General features: G+C 37.1%; 1 protein-coding gene across 3 annotated transcripts in view; it reads right to left on the bottom strand.

The window, feature by feature from the left end:
- Nucleotides 1-5781: 5781 nt before the first annotated feature.
- The window catches only part of Dp (transcription factor Dp), a 33383-nt gene continuing 11773 nt past the window's right edge, over nucleotides 5782-27391 (bottom strand). For 2 of the 3 annotated variants that reach the window (XM_067272393.1, XM_067272386.1), the window contains exons 2-10: nucleotides 20183-20299; nucleotides 10446-10600; nucleotides 9714-9924; nucleotides 9491-9634; nucleotides 9342-9410; nucleotides 9106-9254; nucleotides 8859-9025; nucleotides 7978-8053; nucleotides 5782-6749 (exon numbers count right to left, since the gene is read on the bottom strand). In XM_067272393.1, the coding sequence (XP_067128494.1) occupies nucleotides 6542-6749; nucleotides 7978-8053; nucleotides 8859-9025; nucleotides 9106-9254; nucleotides 9342-9410; nucleotides 9491-9634; nucleotides 9714-9924; nucleotides 10446-10600; nucleotides 20183-20266 (1263 nt within the window). In that variant the 5' untranslated portion in view covers nucleotides 20267-20299 and the 3' untranslated portion in view covers nucleotides 5782-6541. The remainder of the gene's footprint in view (nucleotides 6750-7977; nucleotides 8054-8858; nucleotides 9026-9105; nucleotides 9255-9341; nucleotides 9411-9490; nucleotides 9635-9713; nucleotides 9925-10445; nucleotides 10601-20182; nucleotides 20300-27391) is intronic. The other variant, XM_067272402.1, reaches the window with a different exon arrangement.

The raw sequence follows: 27391 nt of genomic DNA, 5'->3' as shown, positions 1-27391 counted from the left end.
TTCATTTTTCTATATAATATAATAAAACTAGCATTTTAATTTATGTAGAAATTATTATTTTAATACCAGAACGCACCCGGAACTCACTTGTACCACGGAACTACCCGGAACAACAAAGGCTTTGGAGATTGTAAAAATATGCTGAAAAAGAACAAACTCTTTTTTCGAGCTGTTGTATCTTATTCAAAATTAAAGTACTCGTAACGACAATATTTAAAATTTATGCACACCTACCCGCTTTATCATCGGCTATAATTACTCGCTTTCGATTACATTAAATATAAAATATATCCATCGACGAAACAGTACGTGCAGAGATAAAACGCGCAAAGAACGGAACGAGCAAGTTTTGACTCGTTTTCTGGCACGTGGCTGCGCAGAAAACCCTGTTGTTTTCTGACTATTCAACTTTGTCAGGCGGTACATTTTTTTTTTTTTTTTTTTTTTTTTTTACACATTGGAATTTTGGCCAGGCCAGATCGGTCAAGTACCCCATTGCGCGTCTTTTAAGCCTGGTACTCACACGCGGCAACGGATGACGAAAACCGTCGACGGAACGGCAAAATGACGTCACTTTTGCCGTCGCGGCAAAAATTAGACCAATAGGAAGGCCGTTTAGCAATGTCGTCATAAAAATCACGCGGGACAATAGCATTCGAACTATGGCGGCCGGCGAGGTAAAAAGCTTTATTTGTACAGTAATACGCTAATATATTTCATTTATACGCTATATTAATATCCGATTTAAATATTAATGTCAAATAGACGTACTTACTGCGTAAAGTATTGGGAATGGCGTAATCGAAATTCGGTGACGAAAGCTAACTTTCGACGATTTAGAAAATTTTTCCTATCCAAATTATTTGTTTTTGGGGGACTTTTATTTGCGATAAGATCAAAGACAAACTTAAAAAAATTATTTAACAAAGCAATCCCGGTAGACGCCATTTTCGACTACTGGCACGTGGCCCTACCTACTGTAGTAGCTTGTTTATATTTACGGCTGGCAGATAACGCGTTTCTCAACCTGGGGGTCGCGAAACAATACTGAAATACGATTTTTTCCCATAAAATGATATAAACTTACTATAAGTACAATGTAAAGAAAAGAAATTAATTTGATGGTTACATTTGTTTTTCATTTAAAATTTACTTCACACGTGGACAAGGGCGTCGCCAGCCAATGGGCCAGGGGGGAGCAAGATGATATAAATTGATAGAGGATATGAATTGTATGTAGGTAAAATAAAAACGATTCATAAATTTTAAGAAGCTTAAGAAGATTATTTTAATTAAAACATAATCTTCTTGGGTTTTTCGCGCGGGAATTATAAATCGGGCAATAAATGACTTAGCATTTAAATAATTTTTTTCGCATGTCTAGGGAGGGGCAACTGCCCCTCTGCCTCCCTCTGGCGACGCCCTTGCACGTGGATCAAATTACAAAGAGCACGTAGGGGAGAGCGGGGCTAAAAGTTCCCGGGGTAAGTTGTTCCGATTGAAATAGCTCCACAAGGAAAAAATATATATATAATTAGTAAATATGTAATGAAATCGAACGTTTCTGCGCACCGACGGCAGCTATCTTAATCAGGCCAGTGACGTCCGGTACATTGGAAAGAGAGCCTGTACGTCGCTGATCCACATAAGTAAATATTTTCGTGTTTGATATTTTTGGTATATCTGGCGAATTTAAATAATTAGCGATTAGTTGTTTGGTATTTTTATTCAAAAATATATCTAGTATCTTGATATACTACGCTAAAACTGTATATGTCTCGTAACCTAATCTAGTAGTTGCTGTTTTGAACCCATGTGTTATCGGGGCTTGATGTTCCCTTCTTTGGGGGCATGTTGTGACCTTGGAACAACTTGCCCCAGTTCATCTGTACCGGTAATGCAGTAAAAATAATGGTTTTTTTTGCAGTATGCGGACTTATATTCGAAAAACAACACGGGGTTCTGTATCTCAGGAGTTGATGCAAAGAGCTGCAGATGCAGTTATTAAAGATGGTTAAAAAAATAAAAACTGTTGCCAGAGAATTAGATATTTGTCATATGACGTTATATAGATTTGTAAAGAAGTTGAAATCTGGAGTAGAAAACGTTGCGATTGGCTACAGAAAAGTAAGATTGGTCTTTATTGAAGAACAGGAAAACAAGTTAGCAGAGTATTTGTTAAATGTAAGCTTTACTGACGAAAGATAAATCTTGGATCAGCCAGGGTCATCAGGAGTTGTAAATTTGCCTGCAACTTCTGGTGTTATACAAGAACTTGGAAAGGATGTTCCTTTCTCCCCTTTTCTTTAAGTAAAAGTTATAAATGTTGAAACGTAAAAATGTTTTCTTTACAATAAATTTAAGAAAAACAACTAATTATTGATAAGATATTATTGATTAGTCTTTAAATACATACTTAGTTAAATAAATTGTTTTTTTTTTTTTTTACATATTACACGTTCCATAGATCTTGTAACAACTTGCCCCACCCTGTTAACAACTAGCCCCGAACCGGGGTAAGTTGTTACTTTCCGACTTTTGGTATTGTATTATTAATTATAAAAAAACTTACAGAAAATCAACCCCAAAAACTGTATTTATAGCAAAGTTAGATATATTACTAAATTTTAATCTCTTAATACTTAGGCTAGAATTATGTTTCCTTAACAAAATATAAGGTTGATTAAAAAACGGAACTCCCCTACATATCAAGTTGGAACTTGTAAATTGCTCGTGTATGTACACGTCATACATGCATGTTCATACCCGTCGCTATAAACCGGGCATGGGCAAATGCGGCTCTTGTTGAAAGTGCTATCCTTCCCAGCCTTACCATACTATCCGCCACGACAGTACAGAACTGCGGCTCCCGTGCATTTTGCAAAACCTATATTTCGGCTCCCACTGAACTCTTGCTTGCCCACCTCTGCTATAAACACAGCGACATAAAATAATAGGAATAGTTGCATTACATTTTTTATACTGTCGGTATTTTCTTAATGTATAAAATTAGTGCAATGCGTTATATAATATTTTAAAAAATTTATATTTAAAATTACAGTCAAAATTCAATTAGTAATAGTAAGTGATCCATTCATCCCACTAGAGATGGCGGAAATTTTGGTTTTTGTCGAGAGTTGGCAACACCAAAAAAGTTGTTAAGTTCCAAAAAGGCGCGGAAACATAGTGGAATGCTCTTATAACCGAATTAATGTAGTTGATTTTTGTTTTGTGTGAATAAAATCTAAAGACAGATTTAGTGGACTTTTTGCTTGATTGGACATACGACAGGGAACCTGGCGTACGAACAAGACGGTCAGGTGAGAGTTACGAAAATTAATTGATCATTCCACGAGACTAGGATGGGCCTGACGCGAGAGTAAGGCTTACTGTTATTATTCCTTTGGGTGGGGGTCGCGGAGCTAAGGTTGAGAATCGCTGCTGTAGGGTAATTTCCGCATGTGAGTACCAGGCTTTAGAAAGCCAACGTTACGGCGGAGAGAATCTGCTTACTTCCTCGCCGATTTTCCGTTTTGTTTTTAACTTAACAAAACGAAGCCCGGGATCACCCTTCTCCGAATCGAGTGGCGGGAATTGGTTATTTGAGAAATAACTTGCCAATCGCCAGTTATTTCTCACGCGGCATAAGTTACCATTTGGGTTAAAGTGACGTAACGCCACGGTTTTGTAGTAGAGTATGTTAAAAACTCGGTATCGTATTAATCGCCATCGCATCAGTACGGGCGACTAACGATAACGCGTTACCTCTTTCGCATATATCCGGAGGTAATGCGAAAACTTCACGCGGCGCGCGGAGTTTTCGCTACGATGTTACATATATCTTCACCTCGTATGTCGCGCGCTAAAAACTTATTAGGAATTTATCTTCAGTTGGCCGCTTACGACCAACTGAAGATAAATTCCTCGTACTACCGTAAACAAACGGACAGTCTAGCAATGCCGAAAACCGTTTCGTCATAGCAACTGAAGACGCGCGCGCAACGTACCCAACTTTAGTATCGGATGACGTTCGGTTTCCTGGGATGCGTAACCTATGTTGTTACCAGGAAGGTCCCGGACGCGTATCGACTTTCGGTCACTTACCACTAAAAGTCGGCGTGATTAATTGGCCTGGCTACGCGCATGTCAGGACGCACCAGCCGACGTCGATCTTAGCGATTAGCACACGGTCGAGCGTCGTCGCCGTGGCACCGGGCGCGACGAAATCTGTAGACGGGCGGTTCGGTCCCACGTCCGAGGCGTTAGTTTCAACGTCGATTTCTCGCCACGTAGTTAAACAGGTTAAACAAGACAAATTTACATACCTGCAACTGCCGAAGCTGGTCCTAGCCGGATTTACTGTTTACGACAAAATGTCGGCCGTCCGATTCCGTCCAGTAGGAAGACGGTCCGGGAACTTTCATACGGCGCGGGTCGTCTCCGACTAGAGTTTTGCAGTTCCAGTGATAAAACGGAACAGAGAGAAAGACGTCGTTTTAATTTAACTCGAGAAGAAGTTGAATATCGTTAGTAATGTACGTAGAAGTATACACGAAATTCGGCCTAAATGGAGAGATTACAAGCGTTCGGAGACCCACCAGTGACCAAGCGGTTCCGTTACCCGAATACCGGGAGTTCGGTCGTAGGTTCGCGCTTTTTTGGGTTTTCTCCACGTCTGTAACGCCCGAATAGGGGCCAGTCACCCTTAAAAAGACCTCCCGGAAGGCGTCCCCGTAGGCAGATCGCTAAGTGTTGCTTTGCCATAACTTAACAAAACAAACAAACAAACAATGGAAGGCGTTCCGAAAAGACCGGTAAAATTTCTATATAATTCATTATAAAAACTGTTTATAATTTCCACACGATTATGAGAATGGTATGCCTTACACGGCGCGTACGCCTTTCTCAACCAGGTTTCGGTTTCCGAATTAAACTAAAGATAGTTTCCCCGACATTCGATATTATCCGATTAACTCCCTTGCGATCGTCGGACGACAAAAATGATCAATTTTCCACGAATTGCGTAATTCATCGATGCAGAAAGCTAAATACGCGTCGGCCCTCTCGAATTGTCTCGACTTACAACCCATTACGCGGTACGTAACCACGCCTATTTACGACACTTTCGGTTACAAGTTTCGCAATACCGAATTTTGTGACATCGCAACTCACGACCGATTGGCCAATCCGGGTCAGGTTTCGCACGAAAGGCCTGTCGGGAGCAATCGCCATATACGGATAAAACGGAACCTGCCGGTTGTAAAGATCCGAAATAACCAATAATTCCGCCGAAACGCGATCGGTCGTTTCGACGATGGTAAGCTATTCGTGCGTCGCTAGTGAATTAAGCGAGAAAGGCGCGTGGAAGTCACGTCGGCCTCGCAGAAAGTGGCTAGATTCTTCGGCGATTCTTCTGGCGAGAAAAAAATTCAAAATGGTTAACGGTTTATGCCACAACTACGGCCCGTTTATTCCGAACGTCGGTAATTCTAAGTTTTATAGGATTATATATTTAACGCTCGTACTACGGCAAACAATAGGACAAAGTTAACAATACAAAACTGCCAAACAATTACAAACGAAAGAACTTCCGCGGATCCGAGGCGCGATTGGGAAAGGTGACGACGGATGCGCGCGTGGATCTACATCGGATTAACCCGAGTCGAAACGCTACTGGGTAGGAAACGAAGCATTAAATTAACGAACGACCGGTCCGTAGGTCGGTACGAATCCCGTTTGCGTAAATAATAAAAAAATAACGACAATTATTTCGGGCGGAAGTATCTTGTCAAATATTATTCTTTCTTTTAATATATTTGTATTAATACTCAAATACAATGGAAATTACGTACTACATTTGAAAATGATTATACAATTAAAAAAAATCGGTAACAATTATGTACATTGGCGAGCGGTACTACGTACTTTCCGGCTGCGTCCGGAGTCGACTCCCAGCGCGACCAAAATTCGCGACGGAGGAAGGAGGCCCGAAAAAATTAACTCGCGGGTCACCCGCGCCTCCCCCAAAATCACCAAACAATAATAATTTATCGGATCGCGCCGCCAAAAAGACGAGAGAATTTCTAGAAACTTGGTCCTGGAAGTGGTCGAAGTATTGCGTAGAGACGCGCGGTTCCGGTGGGTTCCGCGTTGGGACGCTTCCGAAATCGCTCGGCGGGCGGCACAGGCGAAATGCGGTGGATTTACTAATCGGGCCAATGGAAATTTGCATAATCGGTGTCGAACGTAAGGGAAAGGCCCGTCGATTAATTTTGATTTGTTTGGATTACGCGTTAAGAGGCTAACGCAGAAACCAACGGTTGTGCGTTTTTCCCGATAACGTGCCGTACAAAGCCGTGGGTGGTCGTTCCGCGCCCGGATTCCGTAGCGGACCGATCGAGAGTCTACTTTAAAATAACATTTAAATTAAAACTCGAATGTATTATTTGTAGTGACGTAATTACACAGGAAGCAAAATGAAAATGAATATGTATAAAATGAAGGTGGTGGGGCGGGCGGGAGGCGTGTGGTGGGGCGTGGGCTAGTTGAGGTCGCCAACGCTGGACGATTCGGACTCGCTGTCGGTGTAGTCTTCGGAGGGAGTGCTGGTGCCGGGTCTGGAGGGCATGTCGCTCAGGGATCCCATGCTCGATTGTCTGGACAGGGCCGGGGTCTTGGATGTCGTGATGGCCACCTCCACGTCGGTCATGTCGGACGACTGGGCCGACGACGCCGGATCTTGGTACATCCTGCAACCATCTCCCTTTTAGCCATCGAAAACCAAAATCTGGGGCGGGACGGGTGCCTCTACTCGGCTTGGGGCCCCCCCCCCCCGCCAAAGCGGACCCGCCACCACCGAATTTGGTGGTAGTCTTTCGAAGAGTGGACTTCTAACGCCTGGCCTTTTTAAATAACTAAAAATTCCTTTTACAGTGTTTTTATTAAAATTTTGTAACTTTATACACTGGGCGGTCGGGAAAGTTGGTGGCCGTTTCCAATAGAAACGAAAGAGACGGTTTTAAAACTAAAAACTACCTTTATTGCGTTACGTAAGCGCCTTGCCCTCTAGGGCAGTGATTCTCAATCTTTTTGAAGTCGGAGAAACACTAAACTTAACACATTTTTTCCCCTGCAGAACACTTACAATACATCCGCTTTAAAGCAGAGGTGGCAAACCTTTTTGAACGCCAATGGCGTCGTCTACTAGACAGAGCGCACTCTGTCTAGTAGACGACGCCATTGGCGTTTGCTAATTACATTTCCACACACAAATTATTTTACGTTCTATTGATTTTTCTTTTGCAACAAATTTAATTGTATACTTGTTTTTTCGCAAAACACTCGAAGTGGCTTCATGGAGCACCCGTTCCGCAGACCACGGATTGAGAACCACGGGTCTAGGGGAAGCCGGATAATACCCTCTTCCTACCACTTTCTAGTTTTTGGCAGCTTCCAAACGGCTACCGACTTTTCCCGCCATCCGATAATACGTTAGGTCCAATTCCCCATTAACGTGGCTCTCTCCTTATCGCGATTTTCAGGCCATTCAATGACCTCTGTCGTGGTTCCTGTGTAGAAAAATCGCTTTCAAGTACTTTGGCCCCAAAGTGCCAGGCGACGTATATTTTCGCAGCCGATCAACACGCGAAATCCGTAATTCCCGGCGTAGGCCACGTCGTCCTTAGCACCGTATACCGCCCGGAGTGGAAATTTCAAAAAAGTGCAAAAAATAGCAAATATTAGATTTTAAAAAATTCCCATAATTGGTCGGAAATCGCCTTCTCTTTCGAGTAGTGTAGGCAGGTAGGGAAGCGATGGCCTCGCTCCGCCAATCGCGCTAAGTGCGGAGCCGGCATTAGATCCTTTGACTTGGTAAATTACCAGCTAACCCCTCCTCGTACAGTACGTATGGCTTTTACTCCGAGCGAATGTTTCCGGACACTCGTTTAACACGGAAATTACGAAAACGTTATTTACCTTGTTTGCTCGTTGGGAATATCCTGGATCTGGAAATTCTGTATGAATTCCGAAAATAAATCTCCGCGGGCCATTTCTGTAAAAAATTAACAGTAATTACGTGAAATACTTTTGCGTATTTTCTGGTTAACTAATCGCTTGGCCGTTTACTGGCTTACCACGTTATGACAATTTACATCGTTTGAAGATATTTATCGTCATCCATTTCAAAGCATTTTTAATAGTACAGTACGTATCTTTCCTTAAAACTTATTTAAAATACAAATTTTGTCATTGATGTACGTTCTAAAATTAAATATTTCGTATTGTTTAAAAAACGATGCTTCCAAACTATTGGGTCCATGCAAAAGTTTCTGGAATTTTCTAGTTTTATAGCATGACATGTATTTCAAGAACAAAAAAATAGTTTATTCGAGAATATAATTGCCATTCGTATAAGTATACTTTGAATAATAATAAAAGACAAGAGTATTCTCAAAACTTTTGCTATTAAGCTTTGTTTCGTTATGCCTTTTATTTATATGAATTCTTTAATTTTATCCTTTTGTTTTTTTTTTGTATGTTGCCATGTGGTTTATAAAAACTGTTTATTGAAAATTCAGTTAGAAAGTTTTTAAAATTGTTTCAGAACATAATGATGTAAAATGTTTGAATTAATCAAACATTTCATTCCACATTTAAGAATGATAAATGTAGTTGAAATTGTTTCAAGAATCTTTATCCCTTTTTTAAATACAGACATCTTTAAGTTGAATTTAGCTGTTTATGAAAATGTTATTGCTAAGGAGTCAAGCATAAGCCTATCTACCATTTGCTATTATTAATTATTATTATGCTATTATTATTTAAATAATAAATTTTGGTAAAATTCAAACACTTACGAACAATATAGGATTCCAAAGACTTTGGAACCATCAGTCGGGCTTTTGCAATGTCGGCAGAAGATGGATTTCCCGTGTCGAGATTTAACGCTAGTCCCATTCTCTTTAACACTTCGATATCGTCGTGTATTTCAAATGTATTGTCAAAATTAAATAAATATTCCATCCTAACAAAAAACATCTCTTAATATAATTTTTGAAAAAATTAAAAATTATATACACACATGCACATTATATATAAACATACTTGTCATTAGAGATGCTACAATCGATCACAGTTTTCTTACTAGTATTGACAATAATAAAGGGCAATTGAATGGTCGAATTTCCTAGTGGCCAGCATTGCTGTTTCTCTTTATCTTTATTGCGTTCCACTAGATTTTTAAATGCTATTTGCTGAATAGATAAAATTTTTAAGTTTTTCATCATAACAAAGCATAAAAAAACTCATAGTTTGTTTCATTTAAATATACAGGTACTTACTTGTAAAATTAAATCCTGCAGCTGTTGTGTTTTCAATCGTATCCTTTCGATTCTTTTCTGTTTTTCAAGCTAATAATCAAAACTGTTTTAAAACTACCTTCAAACAAAAACACACAGATATTATAAACACTGATATATGTATTTTTTACCTCTAAATTATGACATTCTTGTGCAGAATTTGTGGGTAAACCAAGCCATTTAATTTCTTTTTTTTCTTTAGATATAATATTCATTGCCATGAGAACATTTAATGCGTCATAAACACGTCTCCGGATATTTTTTTGATCATATGCCTGTTTGAAAAAAATTCAAATGTTTTCAAATATATTTTGAATTTTTTAAATAAACAAACTTAAGTAAACAGTTACCTACTTGGTCTGTAGGTGACATATGTCTGTGAGGATCTGTAAATTCTGCAACAAGTTCATCTGCCACTTCATTATAAGAGGTAGTTCCCTTTTTTTGAACTTTTTCACATACTTTCATGGAGAAATGCCGTAAACCTTTTCCACCTTTTTCTCCCTTTTTACTTCTTTTACTTTTCAAAAAATGTAATTTCTTTTTGAAAATTCTTTTACTTTTTCTTTTCAAAATTGTAAAATAAACAAACATTTCTTTAAAATATTTCTGAATTCTTTTGAAAAGAAATTTCTCTTAATCTAACTCAAAAAATATATTTTATATATTTTTAGAGTTAGATCAAGAGAAATTGTTAGATTAAATATAAAATATAAAGTTAATTTCTATGTATAAATATAATATAATCTAATCATCAATGAATGTATTGTAGAGTCCACATTTACAGCACCATGAACAAATTCATATATATAACTTGTTGCTGCTCATTACAAACATGTCATGTTCTGCCATTTTTGTTGCATGATGCCATAAATTTTACATTCATAGAATTATGAATTTTATTATATCATGGTGTCATCAATAATAGAAATCTAAAGTTAGATAAAGTTAGTTTTTAAATAATAAAAAAAAAACAATTTTTTTATGAAAATAAGTGGATTAGTTTAACAAATAAAAGAAAGATAATTTCAATGAAGTAAATTCATAAAGACATCATTTAAAATTTTAAGCATAATTCAATCATACCTTTCTGAATATTCAGAGTCACCCAATTCATGGCATCTTTTTCCTGACCACGTTCCAGAATGATCCACAATTGGAGACAATAAATGTTGAGGCGTTCTTGGACTATTATTCAAAATTTGTGTGCTAGCAACCATTCTCTGAGGGGTACCAAGAATCTAATATGAAATAATAATAATAATCATCATCATCTGCATAAATTAAAAAAAAATTAAACAAACAGTTCTATTTAACTAATTTTCTTTGATTTTTCTCTGAAAATCTGTAAAAAAATTTTTGTGTTAAATATTTATGTATCAACTTGTAAATACATCTTTTCTCACAGTAGCAAATAGCAAAATATCACATTCATATGACTGTGTCTCTGTAAATAAATTTATTATTTATATGTTAGTAAAGCTTAATTTTTTAATTGTATAAATAAAAACTTTGCTAAATACATGGGTAGGCTGAAAAGTAATGCACACATGCTTGTATAACACGAACAAAAACAAATAGCAAGATTGGGCAAAAAGTACAATTCTTAAGCTTCAAAATCATATATTTATTTTTCAACATAGTCACCATTAAGGCTAACACATTTCTCCCAACATGAAACAAGTTTTTTCATTCCGTCACTAAAAAATTCTTCCGACTTTTCTAGAATCCAGGACTTGACAGCTGCCTTCATCTCATCGTCTGAGGTGTAATGATTACCCTTGAGGTCTCTCTTGAGTAGAGGAAAAAAATAAAAATTGCAAGGCGCAAGATCAGGGGAATAAGGAAGGTGTGGAATCGGTTCAAACTTCAGGTCTCGCAGAGCCTCTATGGTTGTGTGCGAGGTGTATGGACGATCGTTGTCATGTTGCAAGATTACTGGTGCCAGGCTGCCTCTAACACAACAAACTCAATGTCGAGGTGTTTTAGAGTCTGTATGTACTGAGAAGAATTTACCATTGCTCCTCATTGTGATGTTTAACATCTGTGGCAGTGATCAGACATCCACTGCATGTTTCATCAACAATTATGGCTTTTCCAGGCTCACACCACAAAATTTTATTACCCATCAATTTACAGTAGACCTATCAATAGCATCGTCATCATAAACAGATTAACTCGAAATATACTGGATGAACCAAACGAAATCAAACTGCGCATGCGCATAGAGGGAGAATGTTACTTCCATATGCCACCTGGCACGCTTCTGAAAATCATTTTGTTCACACTCGACAAGCATGTGCGCATTACTTTTCAGCCTACCCTCATAAATTAATGAAACAATTCCTCTATTTCAGTCTCTCTCAAAGTGTAGTAAATATACCTCCAGGAGTTGTGCTAAAGGTCTTTGAGAAGTATGTGACAATTCTTGGATACATATATCACCAACATACAAAATCATTAAAAAAAAAATACTGTAGTAACAAATTATTTTAAATGTATACATTTCCTAATAATTCCTAATATATTTCATATGAATTCATCTACTCAAATCACAAGTTCTACTCATCAAGTGTTGCATTTGGGTAGTTTGCAAAAGATTTTTCTGACAAGAAAGTACTGTACTTGTACTTATGAAAATTGAAGAGGGAATTCACAGGTGTCAAAATTTTGGGAAGCACTGCTTTATTTCACAGTTAAAGATTTCTATGTTCAGTATAGCATCTGATAAAAATCAAAAGATTACAATTTTAATTGTGCAATGTAGATCTCATGGATTGAAAAAGAATAACATTTGCCTGAGTTCTATTATCTCCTATGAATAAATAAATTAAAACATTCCAAATTTCCTTAAACTGATCTTAAAAACAACAGTCAGAATCAAATATGGACCCCACAACTATTATCTAATATTCAAACATATTGCCAAATATGCCATCTAAACATTCTGAATCAAGTTCTTCCAGACTTATATTAATTTCAAAACAATACAGTCAAACCTGTTTTTATGCGGGGGATAGGGACCGCATTAAAAAAAACGCATTAAAAAAAATCTCACGAAACTTCACGAATGGCTGTAAATAATAGTTTTCGCGACACAATTAAAAAATATTTTTTTTATGCGGTCAACAGGGACCGCATAAAAAAAGTCTCACATAGAAAATAACTCAAAATCGTACGAAATAGAATTTATTGACAACAGATGTCAGCACTTGACTGCATCGTCTGGTCTATCGTCTGTTTTACATATTTTTGTCCAGGTGGTGTTTTGTTGACTTAAAAAGTAAATTATTTCATTTTTCGCATATTCATGCAATAATATTACTATAATAAGTGCATTTATGCTATAATAAGTTTATTTAGCTATAATAAGTCAACGTAAGACATGACGAATCGCACGAGACTAGTCGCCAACTATACCGCACAAATTAAAAATTCGCATTAAAAAAATCGCATATAAAAAGAGCGCATAAAAACAGGTTTGACTGTATATGATTGTAACGGTTATTTACTACATGTCAAGTGAGTGTTTTGTCTTGTGTATAATTTCTATCATCATCTACATAGTACGATTGAAAAGTTCGGGGACTTGGCATAAAATTCCTTACCTTAAAAAGTTTATATTGCCAATGCACAACCATCTTCAAAGTAATCACCTTGGGCGATACACTTTTGCCAACGCTCGTATAACTTCTGGAAGCACTGCTGGAAGCCATTTTTTGAAACCCCCCATAAAGCCTCCTGCAATGTGGCTCTCACCTCATCTGATGACACAAAACGACATCCCTGCAAATGCTTTTTCATTGATGGAAACGAATAAAAATCACACGGAGCTAAGTCCGATGAATAGGCGGGGTGTGGAAGCACATTAATTTGAGTTTTGGCGAGAAACTGTGTGCCCATTTGGGACCAATGTGCAGGTGCATTGTCATGCAGAAGGTACTAGTCTCCACTTCACCAGATCTCCAGAATCCATTTGCCATAAACAGCCGTTTATGGAGAATGGATTCCCTCAAATGACTTAAAATGTCTCGATAATGCTCCTTGTTTACTGTTCTGCCTTCGGGAATAACTTCTGAATGAACAATTCCTTGAGAATCAATAAATACCTCCATCATAACTTTCCCTTTGCTCCGATCCTGCCAGAATTTCTTTGATCGCGGTGAGGAGAGTGATTTCCATGTTGAAGAGAAACGTTTTGATTGGATATCAAATAAATAACACCACATTTCATCACCTGTTATGATGTGAGTAAAAAAAGCTGGATCCTTATCAGCTTTGTTGATTAAATCACCCAATATTCTCATTCGTTCTTCCTTTTGTCCAGAAGTCAAAAGCTGAAGGACAATGTGCTGAGACACACTGTGCATGTTAAGATCTTCCATTAAAATACGCTGGCAACTAGCCTTTGATAAGTGAGTAGCCACAGCAATTTTTTCAAGGGTTTGGCAACAATCTTTGTGAACACATTGAGAGACCAACTCAACATTTTCCTCATTCCGTAAAGTCAAAGGTCGGCCAAAGCGTTCATTGTCTGTGATGGATTCTTGGCTCTCTTTAAAATGCTGATGCCATTCATACACCTTTGATTTCGTCATGGTAGAATCACTGTACACCTTTCTTAGCAATTTTAGTCTCTGTATGTTTTACCTAAACGCTGACAAAATTTAATGTTGCAGCGCTGTTCTTGAAACTTTACTTTTATTACACTGCAGAACAAAGGTAACTATCTCCGGAAGAAAACAGCAGCACTCACAGTTTAATCACATGACATGGGCGAAACCAACCTGAACATGCTGTAATTTCAAATACATGTTTTTGTTGTCATAGATTACTGTAGTCCCCAAACTTTTAGATCATACCATGTATATGGATATAAATGGATCTATATGAATTTAAATATGAAATGACTTAAATCTATACTGGTAGCCCTCGGTTTATGCTGGCTCAATTTACACCAATTCACAATAACGCCACTGTGCAATTTGCCATTTCGCGGTGTAGTTCCCCGATTTCCTTATGCTAGACTGATTTTCGTTTGTGTTGATGCATATACTGAGCCGCGACATTGTACTGTATATTCATCAAAACAAAGATTTTTATTGAATAACTTATTTTCTCTGTTTATTATTATTGAGTATGTATACATTTGCATTAAATTAATATTAAAATACTAAACATTTAGGTACCCACGAGTAAAGTTATTAAACCTAATAGTCCAATAAATGGTGTCCTAATCCAGAGCGCCAATGAATGTGAATAGTTTGTATCCCATATCAGTTTGTTCAGGAAAACACCATACGATGCAGTAGAACTTCTGGTGATCATAAACTATCATTAGTGAAACAAAACCAACTTTAACTTTCCCACCCAAACTGACCTTATATATGCGCTATGGCAGCCGGCGATTGACCAATTAGCATCTCTGCTCGTCTGTAGCTCTATGTCAGGTTAGTGTATCATTTCAACTATGGAAAGTTTGACAGATGGGAGGTGACTGCGAGTGTGCCATTCAACAGGAACATAACGTTTTGCTTGTAAACAAAACGTAGAACCTGAATGTAAACAAGAGAAGACTGTCAGACAAGAGGATTGTGAGAGAGTACGACGAGTACAGGTGACTTTTCTTGCGAGTGCACTTTACTCAACAAGAGTGTGGACGACGTTTAGTTTAGCAGCTTCTTTATTATTTCACTTAATACATCTTGCTTAACTGAGCTTCAGAGCAGGTAGAATTTATTTTAAGTGCTGTTCTACTCCAGGATGGAGGTAGACTTGAATCTGGGGAGGCGCTGGCACCGTCGGAGACGGTGGCCCGCAGCGACGTAGAACATTTTCAGATATATTCCCAATTTGCGGAACTGAACAAATTCCAACTGATGAGCTCGGATTTTCCATCAGACCATGTGTATACTGTCTTTTTAGAGGGGAGCGGACCGCTACACCGCCTCTGTCTGGCAGAATTATACAAAGCACTTAAACCGCACTTTCCCCAACCAGCGACCTTAACAGACATTTAGTATGCTAGGGGCGGCTTTCTGATACTAAAGTAATGGGACCCTCGGACTATTGAGAGAGCTCTCCAACTAACCAAGTTAGCAGGAACCCCGGTCAGGGGTCGTCTTGCCCCAGACAGTGCCCAAACTGAGTACCTACTACGAGGGGTAGACCCCTCCATATTAGTTCAAGAAGTGCTAATGGAGGCCGGCCACCCAATTATTGAGGTCCGTCTGTTCATGCGAGTCCACAACAACGTTCGCCACCCGAGCCTTACCATATATTTTTTGGTAGGCCGGGCTACTCCCATCAATTCTGTAAAACTATACAACCAATGTTTCTCATGTGAGCGCTACGTACCACGGCCAAGACAGTGCACCTGGTGCTTCGCTTTTGGGCACTCAAAGAAGACCTGCCAAGGACGGCGACGATGTCATTGTTGCGGTGAGGACCACGACCTGGCCCTATGCACCAAGATCACCAACAACTGTATCTGCTGCGGGAAACACCCACAGCGTAACCTCCCCACAATGCCCACTGTACCAGCGCAAAGCTAACATCCTCAAACTAAACATCCAGAAGAGATGCTTCTACACGAAAGCCAAGAAGTTGCAACGGGAGGACAGCAAAACGTATGAGCAAGCGGTGGCTATTACAAAACCATCGCCGGCACAAGTACGGCCCAGGACCTCCCAGCGGGTAGAGTGGGAGCCAGAGGGTTGGAATGACACAAAAAGGAGGCAGCAGACAGAAATACTGACATGTCTAACAACTCTTGAAACAGCGGTAGCAGCCCTAAGGGAGGAACTGCGTGCAATACGACAGGCGATTAGTCCGGAAAACTGGACCCACACACCGCAGACCGAACCCAGGAGCAACCACAGATAGCGGCAACGCCAACAGCTGGGAAACACCTATCCAGGAAAGCGGAGACACAGGTGGCATTACCACAAGTAAAAAAGATGAGAGGGCGTACTCAACGGCAGCACACAGCAACGAGTTATACAGATACAGACGATCTCCCAACAGGGGACGAGGACCCGAGCAGCCCGAGCTTATCGAATGAACAGCCCCTGGAGGAACCCGACCTTAACGCCAGCAGAAAGGATCAAGACCCATGGACGCACAACCTCTGCCCACCATCATCATGTCTAGGTGGCTACAGAACCAACAGGCTTTACGCATAATCCACTGGAACGTGAGGGGAGTAAGGGCCAAGAGAGAGAGATGATCCTAACAGCAGACTGGTATAATGAGGCTGACATCATAATGCTACAGGAAACGTGGCTGAGGCCTAACACAACATTTAGGCTACTGGGGTTTACAATCTTTCAATCGGATTGACCCTCCAGCCAAAGAGGAGGACTCCTCACAGTGATTTCCCAGCGGTGGCCGGCTCGACATTTGAGTCACGAAATCACAGCAGGCGATCTAAAATATCAAGAGTCACTAGTCTTTGCCACAGGACGGCCCATCTCGATTGTCAATATCTATGCACCACACGGCCAGCTCACTGAGGAAAATTTAGAGGTGGTCACGTTTGTGACCACAGGCAACGACTGATGGAGAGTGACTGGAACGTGCACCATCCCCATTGGGACAAAGGGGTGCATGCAGCTGAACAGCGCAGGCAGAACTCTCTTCACATGGCTCACGACGGCAGACTATGGTTGCCTTAATATCAGGGAACCAATGCACTTCTACCACGGTGGGGAAACAGCGATAATATAACCTTCTGCTCGACTGATCTTCTGGGATCAATGACGTGGGGTATGTGCAGAGACAATTTGGGCAGCGACCATGCCCCAGTAGAGACGACTGTAACTATGCCAGGCACACCTTTGCGGCGCACAACTATCCGTATCCGGTGGAGAATGGATTGGACCCGGTACACCAACCACCTAGAGGAGCACCTCAACCCTCCACCCCGTACGTACAATGATTTGCTGGGAAGCGTCGCACAAACAATTACGGAAGTGACAGAGAGCTACCTCACACCACCTCAGGGGCTCCCGCCACAGTAGACCCCTCTTTGTAGGCGCATACAGGCGAAGAAGAGGAGGGCCTTTAATCTGGCCCAGAAGTATGCGTCGCTCACATGGTGGACTACATACAAGAAGATGAGAGTGGAGCTCCGCCGACGGGTTCGGCAGTCCCGGCGTGATTGATGGAACAGCATTTGCACCAGATTGCTCACAACAGCAACAATCTACAGGATTTTCCAGCGCTTGCGCTCCCCATTGGGGAATGCAGAGGATCATCACTATCCTGCTAACTCCAACAGTCATCACACTGAGTCAACAGGAGGATGAATTGGCGAGATTTTTCGGTCACCCCCGTGTGCAGGGATGTTTTGCACCCCTCCTGGAGCCCCAATGATCACAGAATAGATGAGACGAGCAGCCTTTCATGATGCCAGAACTGATACAGGCAATCCGCCGGTTGCAACCCACAACACCAGGCCTGGACCAAATAGCAGCGCAAGCCTTGAGGGGCCTTCCACCAGAGGGCCTAAGGGCTCTTCTCGATAGATTCAACGACATCTGGACAACAGGGGACTGCCCCCCAGAATGGAAAACGGCGATAATAGTCCTGATAGCAAAGCCCGGACGTCCGCCCATGTCGGCAAGCTAATACAGGCCGATATCACTCACTTCACAGGTAGCAAAAACATTCGAGAGGATGGTCCAACATTGCATCCAACTTCAGCTGGTCCGGGAGAACCCTTTCCACTGCCACCACTTCAGGTTCCTCCCTTACAGGGACGGGGAAGCCCTGGTGGTTTTACATCACCACGTCGCAGTGGCTAGAGGCCAACATAAATGGACATACGTGGTGGCATTGGATCTCGAAGGAGTGTATGACTCAGTCTGCCAAGAAGGACTTCTGGCAAAACTGTCAACCTTGGGGATCAGAAACCACACGTGTTGTTGGCTCTCCTCATTTCTCTTGAGATGCGTATTTCGTATCCGCTGGAGAGGGGTGTTCTCCACCCTCTATGAGTTCAACCAGGGTGTCCTGCAAGGGAGTGTCCTTGCACCCCTGCTTTTCACGTGTTACATGGCAGACCTGTGAGAAGCCCTCCCGCCCTCGGTCACAACTTTAGTATAGGCTGACGATATCTACATCATTGCAACGTGTACTTCTCAGGCTAGCATGACTAAGTACGCGCAAAATGCACTGGACACCCTAGACCACTGGGCGAGCTGTTGGAGCTTGTTTTTCATTTATGTAGAACCTAACCCTATACCTCACTGTAAATGTGGGTTCATTTTATGCCAATTCGATTTGCACCGACTTTTGTAGGAACGGAACTGCGGCATAAACCGAGGGCTACCTGTATACGTGTCACTTATTCCATATCTTAATAACGCAATATGAATTATCGTTAGATGTACAGTTTATATAAATAATTGATTTCAAAAAAAATTTTTACAATCAATTTAATTTGCAGTAATATTCTCTAGGCATTTACTTGTCAATCCACATTTTACTTCCATTTATACTGAAAATTTCTAATTTGTTTTTGATATTTTATAATCCCAATTTTACAATATGGAGAAAAAAAAAGGCTGGCAAGGACTTTCTTGGTACTAATACAGGAGGTTAAGGGAGCATTAGGAAGTACAATCATTTACAATTATGATTAGGATATAAAATTTAAACAACAGAAGCTTAAAATATTTTTGTTGAATTATGAGAACTTTCTCTGTTTAAAAGTATATTTAAGCTGAAAAAAATACTAAGATGCATTTGAACAAAATTAAAATTGTATGTGGTCTTATCTGTTAGAGTTTATTAAAAAAATTTTATTATTATTATTAATTATTAGGTTTACAAAAAAGGAAAAGGCTTAATTTTCAAGGAAGAAATAATTTTCTAAAAAAATTTTAAATGCCAATAACAAGTAAAATTTTCATTATGTCCAACACATTTCAGATATGACACACAACATCCCTCTATCTCCCCACCCCTTTGACCTTTACCATCAATGTCCCTATATATACAAATAATCCCACCAAGTTTCAAAGTCTTGGTTCATCCAGTCCTGAGATATGATGCAAAATAAAGACCAACATCACCAAACAATTTAAGCAATTTACATTTTTGTTCTTGTTAAGCATCAAAACATCAAGAAATGCAAAACCCCAGGGGGAGTCAAAATATGACTTATCACCATACTCTCTCTCCCTATGTTACATTCTACAACAGCCAGAAAAGTAAAATCAAATGGAGAACACAAAAATCACTAAAAAATCCAGCAACGAGTTGCTTAACTTTCCAAACAGAATTTAAAATTTCGGTGGTACCATCTGTTATGATATTTTATTAAAAAACTTTTATATTTTTTATTATTACAATATCACAAACCTGCCTATAAAATTTCAGAAATTTTCAACTAAAAGCATGGGAGTTAAGCTTTAAAGAGTGAACAAAATCATGCCCCCCTACATACACATTAATACCCATACATACAGGAAAGACTCCCAAATTTTTTTGTATTCCTTGACATTTTATGGTTGAGTCCAACAATGTAAAAATCTTGGAGGATCTTTTTTTTTAACTGATTACTATACTTTCCCTCTGTCATATATAACAGAACCAGAAAAGTAAAAATTTAACTAAATGTTAGTTAATACGTTAACACTGTTTCATTAAACCTAATTAACAGAAATTTTCAGTTCATATTATCTGAAAACTAAAACCGGCATAAACAACTTAAAAATAAGTCTTTGCAAATTGTTGATTATCATTTAATACCGAGCATAGAGATTTTATTATATAAAATGTATCGCTACTGCAAATACAAATAATTTTTTACTTACTACTGGTGAGCTTGAAAGATGCATTGTTTTTGGTAATATGGTAGGTTCCATTTTAAACGGTGACATTTTATACAGGTATTTCATTAATAACTTATACCCCAAAGCTTTAAATAATTCCTGAAATTAAAAATTTTAATTATTATTTTTAATTCATAACATTCCAACCACAATTTTTTAATGTTTTTTTTAAATATCTAGCATTGTATTTTAATTAACTGTAAACTACAGGTACTCCTCACTTTACGACCACTCGCACTTACGACCTGAAATTCGGGGAATCCCCTTTCTCAGCTTGAGTGTCGATCAGTGGCGAATGGTGACATGCACACTAAGCCTACTATAATTATCTTATAGTACTATAATAGGCTAATAGCGTACTATAATAGTCTTTTTATGAATAAATTTGAAGTTTGTTGCGTAATTTGTATAATTTTATAACGATCCTATATTCCCAGTGCAACTCCTTGCTTATTGACCAATTCACTTAACGACATAGTCGTCAGAACGGAACTCGGTTGTAAAGTGAGGAGTACCTGTATTTATATATAAAAGTATAAAGAAAAAAGCTTATGGCATCGATTCATCAAAATATAATTCAGATATTTATTTGCGAGGGTGCATTCTTAAGAGTAAGAACCTTTCAATGCTAGACGTAATTACCAAGTAGTGCATCAAGTTTTTCAAAAACGTTTAGTATCAAAAACGTTCGATTCAGCACGACACAGTCCGACTGAAAATCGTTCCAATTTCCGGCCATTTCAGTTACCGATGTTCCAATTAACGACGCTCTACTGTATTATGATTACTATTAATACATTTTATTTTCACATATTAAAAACATGCAGAAATCATGATTTAATAACAACTCCTCTATTTTCATATCTATGAACAGTTCATGAGTAATAATCAGCAGCAAACTATAATATTTTTTAAATGTTTTTCATCTATTTACTAACCTGTAAGCCATTCAAAAAACAAAAAAATGATAATTATAGCAGACTACTTGTTTCAATCACTGAAAAGAATTCTCTTAGCTATACTTTGAATGAATTTATCAAGTAAGCTTGTTAAGACATTAAGACATTCTTTGCTACTTTATCTTTTATTTTTATAAAAACAAAATTTAACATGGAATCCGTGTTCAGACATATTGTGTTCTAGGTCCAGGATTAAGGATAGGAATATGTATGCATAAAATCAATTAGCAGAAACAAAATAACATGCTTTTAGTTCCGTTTACATGTGTGTTCATTTACCCTAAAAACAAAAAAAAAGTATATTTTTTTTATCTTCTAAATATAGATATCATTGAACATGTAATCCTTTAATTCATGACAATTTACACTGTTCATATACATTAGCTACAGTAATTGCCACCAGTTGTTTGAATAGAAACATATCATCACTGAAGGAGATTCTATGCTTTAAAACTTGCTTCCCTGTAAAGTGTCTTCAGGAAACAACAACAACTATGTTCAATCCATTGGCATCTTTCTCTTCTTTGATTAATCTCTTGAAAACATAAATTGGCCAATTTTATGCCAGCATTGATTTCCTAATGATTAATCACCATCTTTACGCTTGAAGTTATGCCCGAAGGTTTGACTTATCTTCATTATCATCAACATCTCAAGATTATCCAATAGCAAAATTGTCATTAGACAACATCCTTAGGCACTGATGATAATCTCAGTTTCTTTGGAATCTAAATTAGTTTAATACATTAACTGTAATGGATTCAGAAATATATCTAGAATCCTGACATGCAAAGCTCGCAAATGCACTTATTTCCTTTAAAAAATTCAAATGTTTCATTTAATATTATCACTGGTGAAAGATTATTGTAATGTTTCATCACTGTATACAAGATTACATTTCATTTGTTTTCATTTTTATAAACTTACAGCTGACATTGAAACTAGTCCATTTTAGTAATAAAAAAAAATTAAAATGTCTTCAAAATTTGATGGATGAAGAACCGAATAGTGCTCTCAATCATTCAGATGACAGATTATTTCTATCATTATCTAGTCCAGCAATGGCAAACCTTTTCCCGAAGGTAAGTCAAAATTGAATTCAAAATTTATTAACTCTAAATCAGTGGCTGCCAACCTATCTGACCTCACAGACCACAAAACTCACAATTTTGAATTCTGCAGACCACTATCATGAGTTTTTTTTAAATGATACGAACATCTATAGAATAATGATCATAAAAGTTCCATTTTTACTTTATTAATATGAAATTCACTTGTTTAATTATAACAAATTAGTATGAAGTTTGTTGTTGCTTGTTCAATTGATAAGTCCTTTCATGTTTGGTTTTAGATCTCAATAAAAAAAACCCCAATGGGTGAGAAAAAACATTTTGCATTTCTTTCGTAATACTTTGCGTAACCTTGAGTTGATCAATGTCCAAATTTCTCCACAAACCAGCAAAATTTTCTTACGGATCACCAGTGGTCCACAGAATCAGTTACTGACTGCTGCTATAAATTGCAGGTCAAATATTTAATATGAGTTATCAAACATAACAAGCAACATGATTATAATGGAAACAAATATTTCATTTAATGGGAAATCATCTGTTGTTTATTTGATGACAATTTTCCTATCTGAGGTCCACAATGACTTAAGACTTCACAGCAGCTTTAGGACCCTGCGTTCATTCTGCATACTGTATATAAAATTTTGAAATCTATCAAATATTTTTTATAGTTTATAAACCTGAACTTTCTAAATATTCAATATGGGTACCTTGAAATGCTTGTGTGTGTCGCAAGTTCACCATCACTGATCTAGACACTACTTGGGCTGCAATTTTCAAACTACACACATGTAGATTCTGACTATCATCTGTCTGTTTGGTCTTCTTTAATCTTGAAAACAGTTAGATAGATAAAAATCAAGACCAGACATGAAAAGCTTAGGGACCCAGATGCTCGATTAACTATACACAGACTTCTGTTCTGGATTGGAAATACAGTAGAGAGTCGTTAATCCGAATCAATTGGGGACTGAAGTTGTTCGGATTAGTGATTTGTTTGGATAACTGATTATGTAGGAAAAAATATATTAACCAGTACAATGTTCAAATTTTTCTCCATTACGTGTCGCTTCGTGTTGAATTTTCGTCTATTTTAAGCCTGATGAAAATTTTTATAATAATAATCGAGGCTATTATATCGTTAAAAATTATTTCTTTATTTTGTACAAACAAAATAAATATGTTGAAGAATATAAAAACATGAAAATTATACTTTAGAAGTAAATCTAGTATCAAAAACGTTCGATTCAGCACGACACAATCCAACTGAAAATCGTTCGGATACCGGGGTTTGGATTAAAGACACACTACTGTAATTTAATTTTAAAAATTACACTATGATAAAAAAATTGCAGCCCGGCATTGTGATGATCTCACAATAATTGTCTTCAAATTTATTTAATTTGCACTTTAAATTACATCATATTAAATTTCATTTCATACTTCATAATTTTACTTTTATTACATATCAATATTTTAAATGCATGAATTAAATTCAGTATAGCTGATAAATATTACAGTCACTTAGAAAAAGACAGTTAACAGAAAACGTAAAATCTGATTAAAAAATTTATATAGATTTCAACTAATCGATTATTGGTAAATTAAGTTTTACAACAACTTTCATTTGATCAATGCTTTTTATTGTCAATAATTGCTGCTATAATTGCCTTTGCCTTCTTTGCAAAAAGATAAAAACTATAAATAAACTGAATGTAACAACTTTGCTGAGAGTTTTGCCCCTTCTCAGGCTAATTTATTTCAGATGACCATTCAAAAAATGCCAATTTTTTTTCATTGCTATTTCATATATAATTAATATTCATGAATATGCAAAAAATTAGTTCCTAAAAATAGAATAATTTATTAATTATTTACTTAATAGTTATTAATATTAATAATAAATAAAACAATTTTGATTATTTATTTGAAAAAACTCCCAAAAATAATTTACACAAATGCTGCCAAATTCTGAAAATAAATTACATTTTCTTGCCAAAAATGGAAAAATAATTTTCTTATAATGAAACCATTCCTTTTCCTTGTTACTTTCTCTTAAGCCTGGACTCCACATTACCGGAATCTGCGACGTAATTGTAAAACTGAAAGCCAAACTGACGAAACTTTCAGTTTTGGAACGTTCAGTTGGGCAGAAACAAGACTGAAAACAGAGTTAAAAGTTATTTAACTTTTCTGTTTTTGTTCCACACTTCTGTCGTGCTGCAGCCAATAAAAACACAAGGATTTGTGACGCGTAGTCCTGTGTATTTGATTGTCGTAATGGCGGAAAGTGTAGCGAAACGAACGAGGAAACAAATAATTTGGAATTATTCATCGAAGAAGTTAGAAAATACAGATGTCTGTATGACAAAAAATGTAAATAATTCAAAGATTAACAATTTCATTGTTAATAAATGCAGAGAAAGCATGGCAAAATCCGTAGCGTCGTCCATATTTGACTCTTTACGACAATTACAGAACTGATCAACAGATGGCAATTTACGCATTTCCATGTAAGCGTCAAGGTAAAATGAAAACAGAACTGAAATGAAAACGCTATATGTTTCAGTTCTGTTTCTGAGTTTCTGTTTTCAGGTAATGTGGAGTCCAAGCTTTACACACAATGAAGTGGCATAATAAGACAATAGACTATCAATACATTCACTTTATTAAATATTATATTTTATATTTATTGCCAAGATGTGTTTCAGGTATAAAACCCCTCTTCTATTGGCTTGACGTAAATTCTTTCATCCTTTTAAGTTGATGTATTGATAGTCTATTGCCTTATTATACCATTTCATTGTGTGTAAGAAAAAGAAAGGCAAAATAATTTTTATAACATAATGCCATCTATCGAAGAAATAGAGAAATAAACATTAACAAAAGTAAACACATCAGAGAGGTTAAAATAAATATTTCTAGAGCATTTTTGACAACAAACGTATGATATATGTCAGATCCAAAAAAGCGATCACTGCATACGAATGTATAAGATGCAAGTGTGACTGTTACATTTCAAATTGCAGCCCTTTCTCAAAGAACAGATGATGGGATGACAGTGGGGGAATTGGGCTGCAATTTGAAATGCAATTTTCAAACTGCAGCCCGATTCCCACTGTCATCCCATCATCTGTCCTTTGTTAATCTCAAGAATGGAGTTAGATAGATGAAAATCGACCTCATGCGGAAAGCTTAAGAGACCAGAGGCCCCAGTTAACTCCATTCAAACTTCCAGTCTGGACCAGAAGTCATGTGATTTCAATTCAAAATTTTTACCTTGTTATGCTATATAGAGCAATAAATCTGATATACAATTCATCCTCACCATAAACCAAGATCAGTAGATAATACATCACTCCAAACTCTATTGTGTACAATATTCGTGAAATCTCGCATTTCCTGTGATAAAAGTTGTGTGAAAAATAACATCAGTGTAGAAAAAAGTAATCATAGTTTCAGATTTGGCACCAAAAGTTATATTTACTGAAATTAATATATGATTAAAAATTGCTGCCTGACAATGTCACAATAAATAATTTCAATTTTTGCAATTTATCATGCAGAAAAATTGTGTTGAAAATAAGATAATCTGATGATTTTGTTATCAAATATTTAAAAAACGAAAAATTATGGAAGAAAGGGGTGTAATGGCAGTCTCCACTTTTGTCTCCACATGATAAATGCATCATTCTTTGAAAAATTCGACAATTGGGTTCAATAATAAATGAAATACAAACTGTTGCAGAAGCCCCTAGTTCTCATTGGACCACTTATCAAATTGTTAGGCCATATCCAAATTTAGAATATGTAAGAGAAGAAATCTGCTTAAAGCCCCACCATATCACTGCTCATCTTGATGTTGAATGACATCATATTAAAAACTGGATTAATTAAAACACAATCATAATATGATTGTGTCTTAATTAATATAGAGAAGTGAATCTTAGATGGTCTGGAAGGCATTTACAAATAGTCTGTCTGATTGAATTATTCAACATGGTTTACATCTTATCAGATCAAAATCTCAAACTGAACATGTTTATCTGATTCTGATCTCACTTAAACTTTATTAGAAATTTTGTGTTTCTTAATATTAATGATGGTAGCAGTAATTTGATATTACATCAAAGGAATTAGCAAAATTTATGTTCTGATCAATAGTTACGTATCTAAAATTATTTCAGAAAATTCTCAGAACTTCATTTTCTGAGTATGAATTTAAACCTTAATATGATTCATAAAAAATTTCATAATTTATTTTTAAAATATTTTAAATACAGTCAAACCTGTTTTTATGCGGTGGATAGGGACCGCATTAAAAAAAACGCATAAAAAAAATTGCATGAAACTTCACGAGTGGCTATAAAAAATAGTTTTCGCAACACAATTAAAAAAATATTTTTTTTATGCGGATAATAGGGACCACATAAAAAAAGTCTCGCATAGAAAATAACTCAAAACCGTATGAAATAGAATTTATTGACAACAGATGTCAGCACTTGACTGCATCGTCTGGTCTATCGTCTGTTTTACATATTTTTGTCCAGGTAATGTTTTGTTGACTTAAAAAGTAAATTATTTCATTTTTCGCATATTCATGCAATAATATTACTATAATAAGTGCATTTATGCTATAATAAGTTTATTTAGCTATAATAAGTCAACATGAGACATGACGAATTGCACGAGACTAGTCGCCAACTATACCGCACAAATAAAAAATCGCACAAATTAAAAATTCGCATTAAAAAAATTTCACAAAAAAAGACCGCATAAAAAACAGGTTTGACTGTATATCTTTTTCTTTATTCTGCTTACTAAAGAAGCCAACTGTGTTAAAAACTATTAAAGGGAATGTTTTTAACTCTTGAGTCAACATCAACTGAACTATTCACTGCAAACTTCCAGAATGTGAAATGGGACGTAGAATTCAAATGATGAAAGAGATTTAAAGAATTTGGAATGAACTGTTAATAGAACACTGCATGTTTTTAAATATTCAAAAGTTCCTTTAAAAAATATTCTTTGAAGTATTCTTAAAAAATGTTCAATTATTATTATGATGAATGCAATTTAATCCTATTAATTAATTGAATAATATCCACCTTATCCAATACTGTCTTCCAACAGCAGTAGAGAGTGCTATGTTATTTATGTTT

The sequence above is a fragment of the Centruroides vittatus genome, unplaced genomic scaffold (assembly GCF_030686945.1).
Source record: "Centruroides vittatus isolate TY-2023 unplaced genomic scaffold, ASM3068694v2 contig_1112, whole genome shotgun sequence".
NCBI lineage: Eukaryota > Metazoa > Arthropoda > Arachnida > Scorpiones > Buthidae > Centruroides > Centruroides vittatus.
The sequence above is the reverse complement of the archived record's forward strand: the minus strand, read 5'-3'. Positions and strand labels throughout refer to the sequence as shown.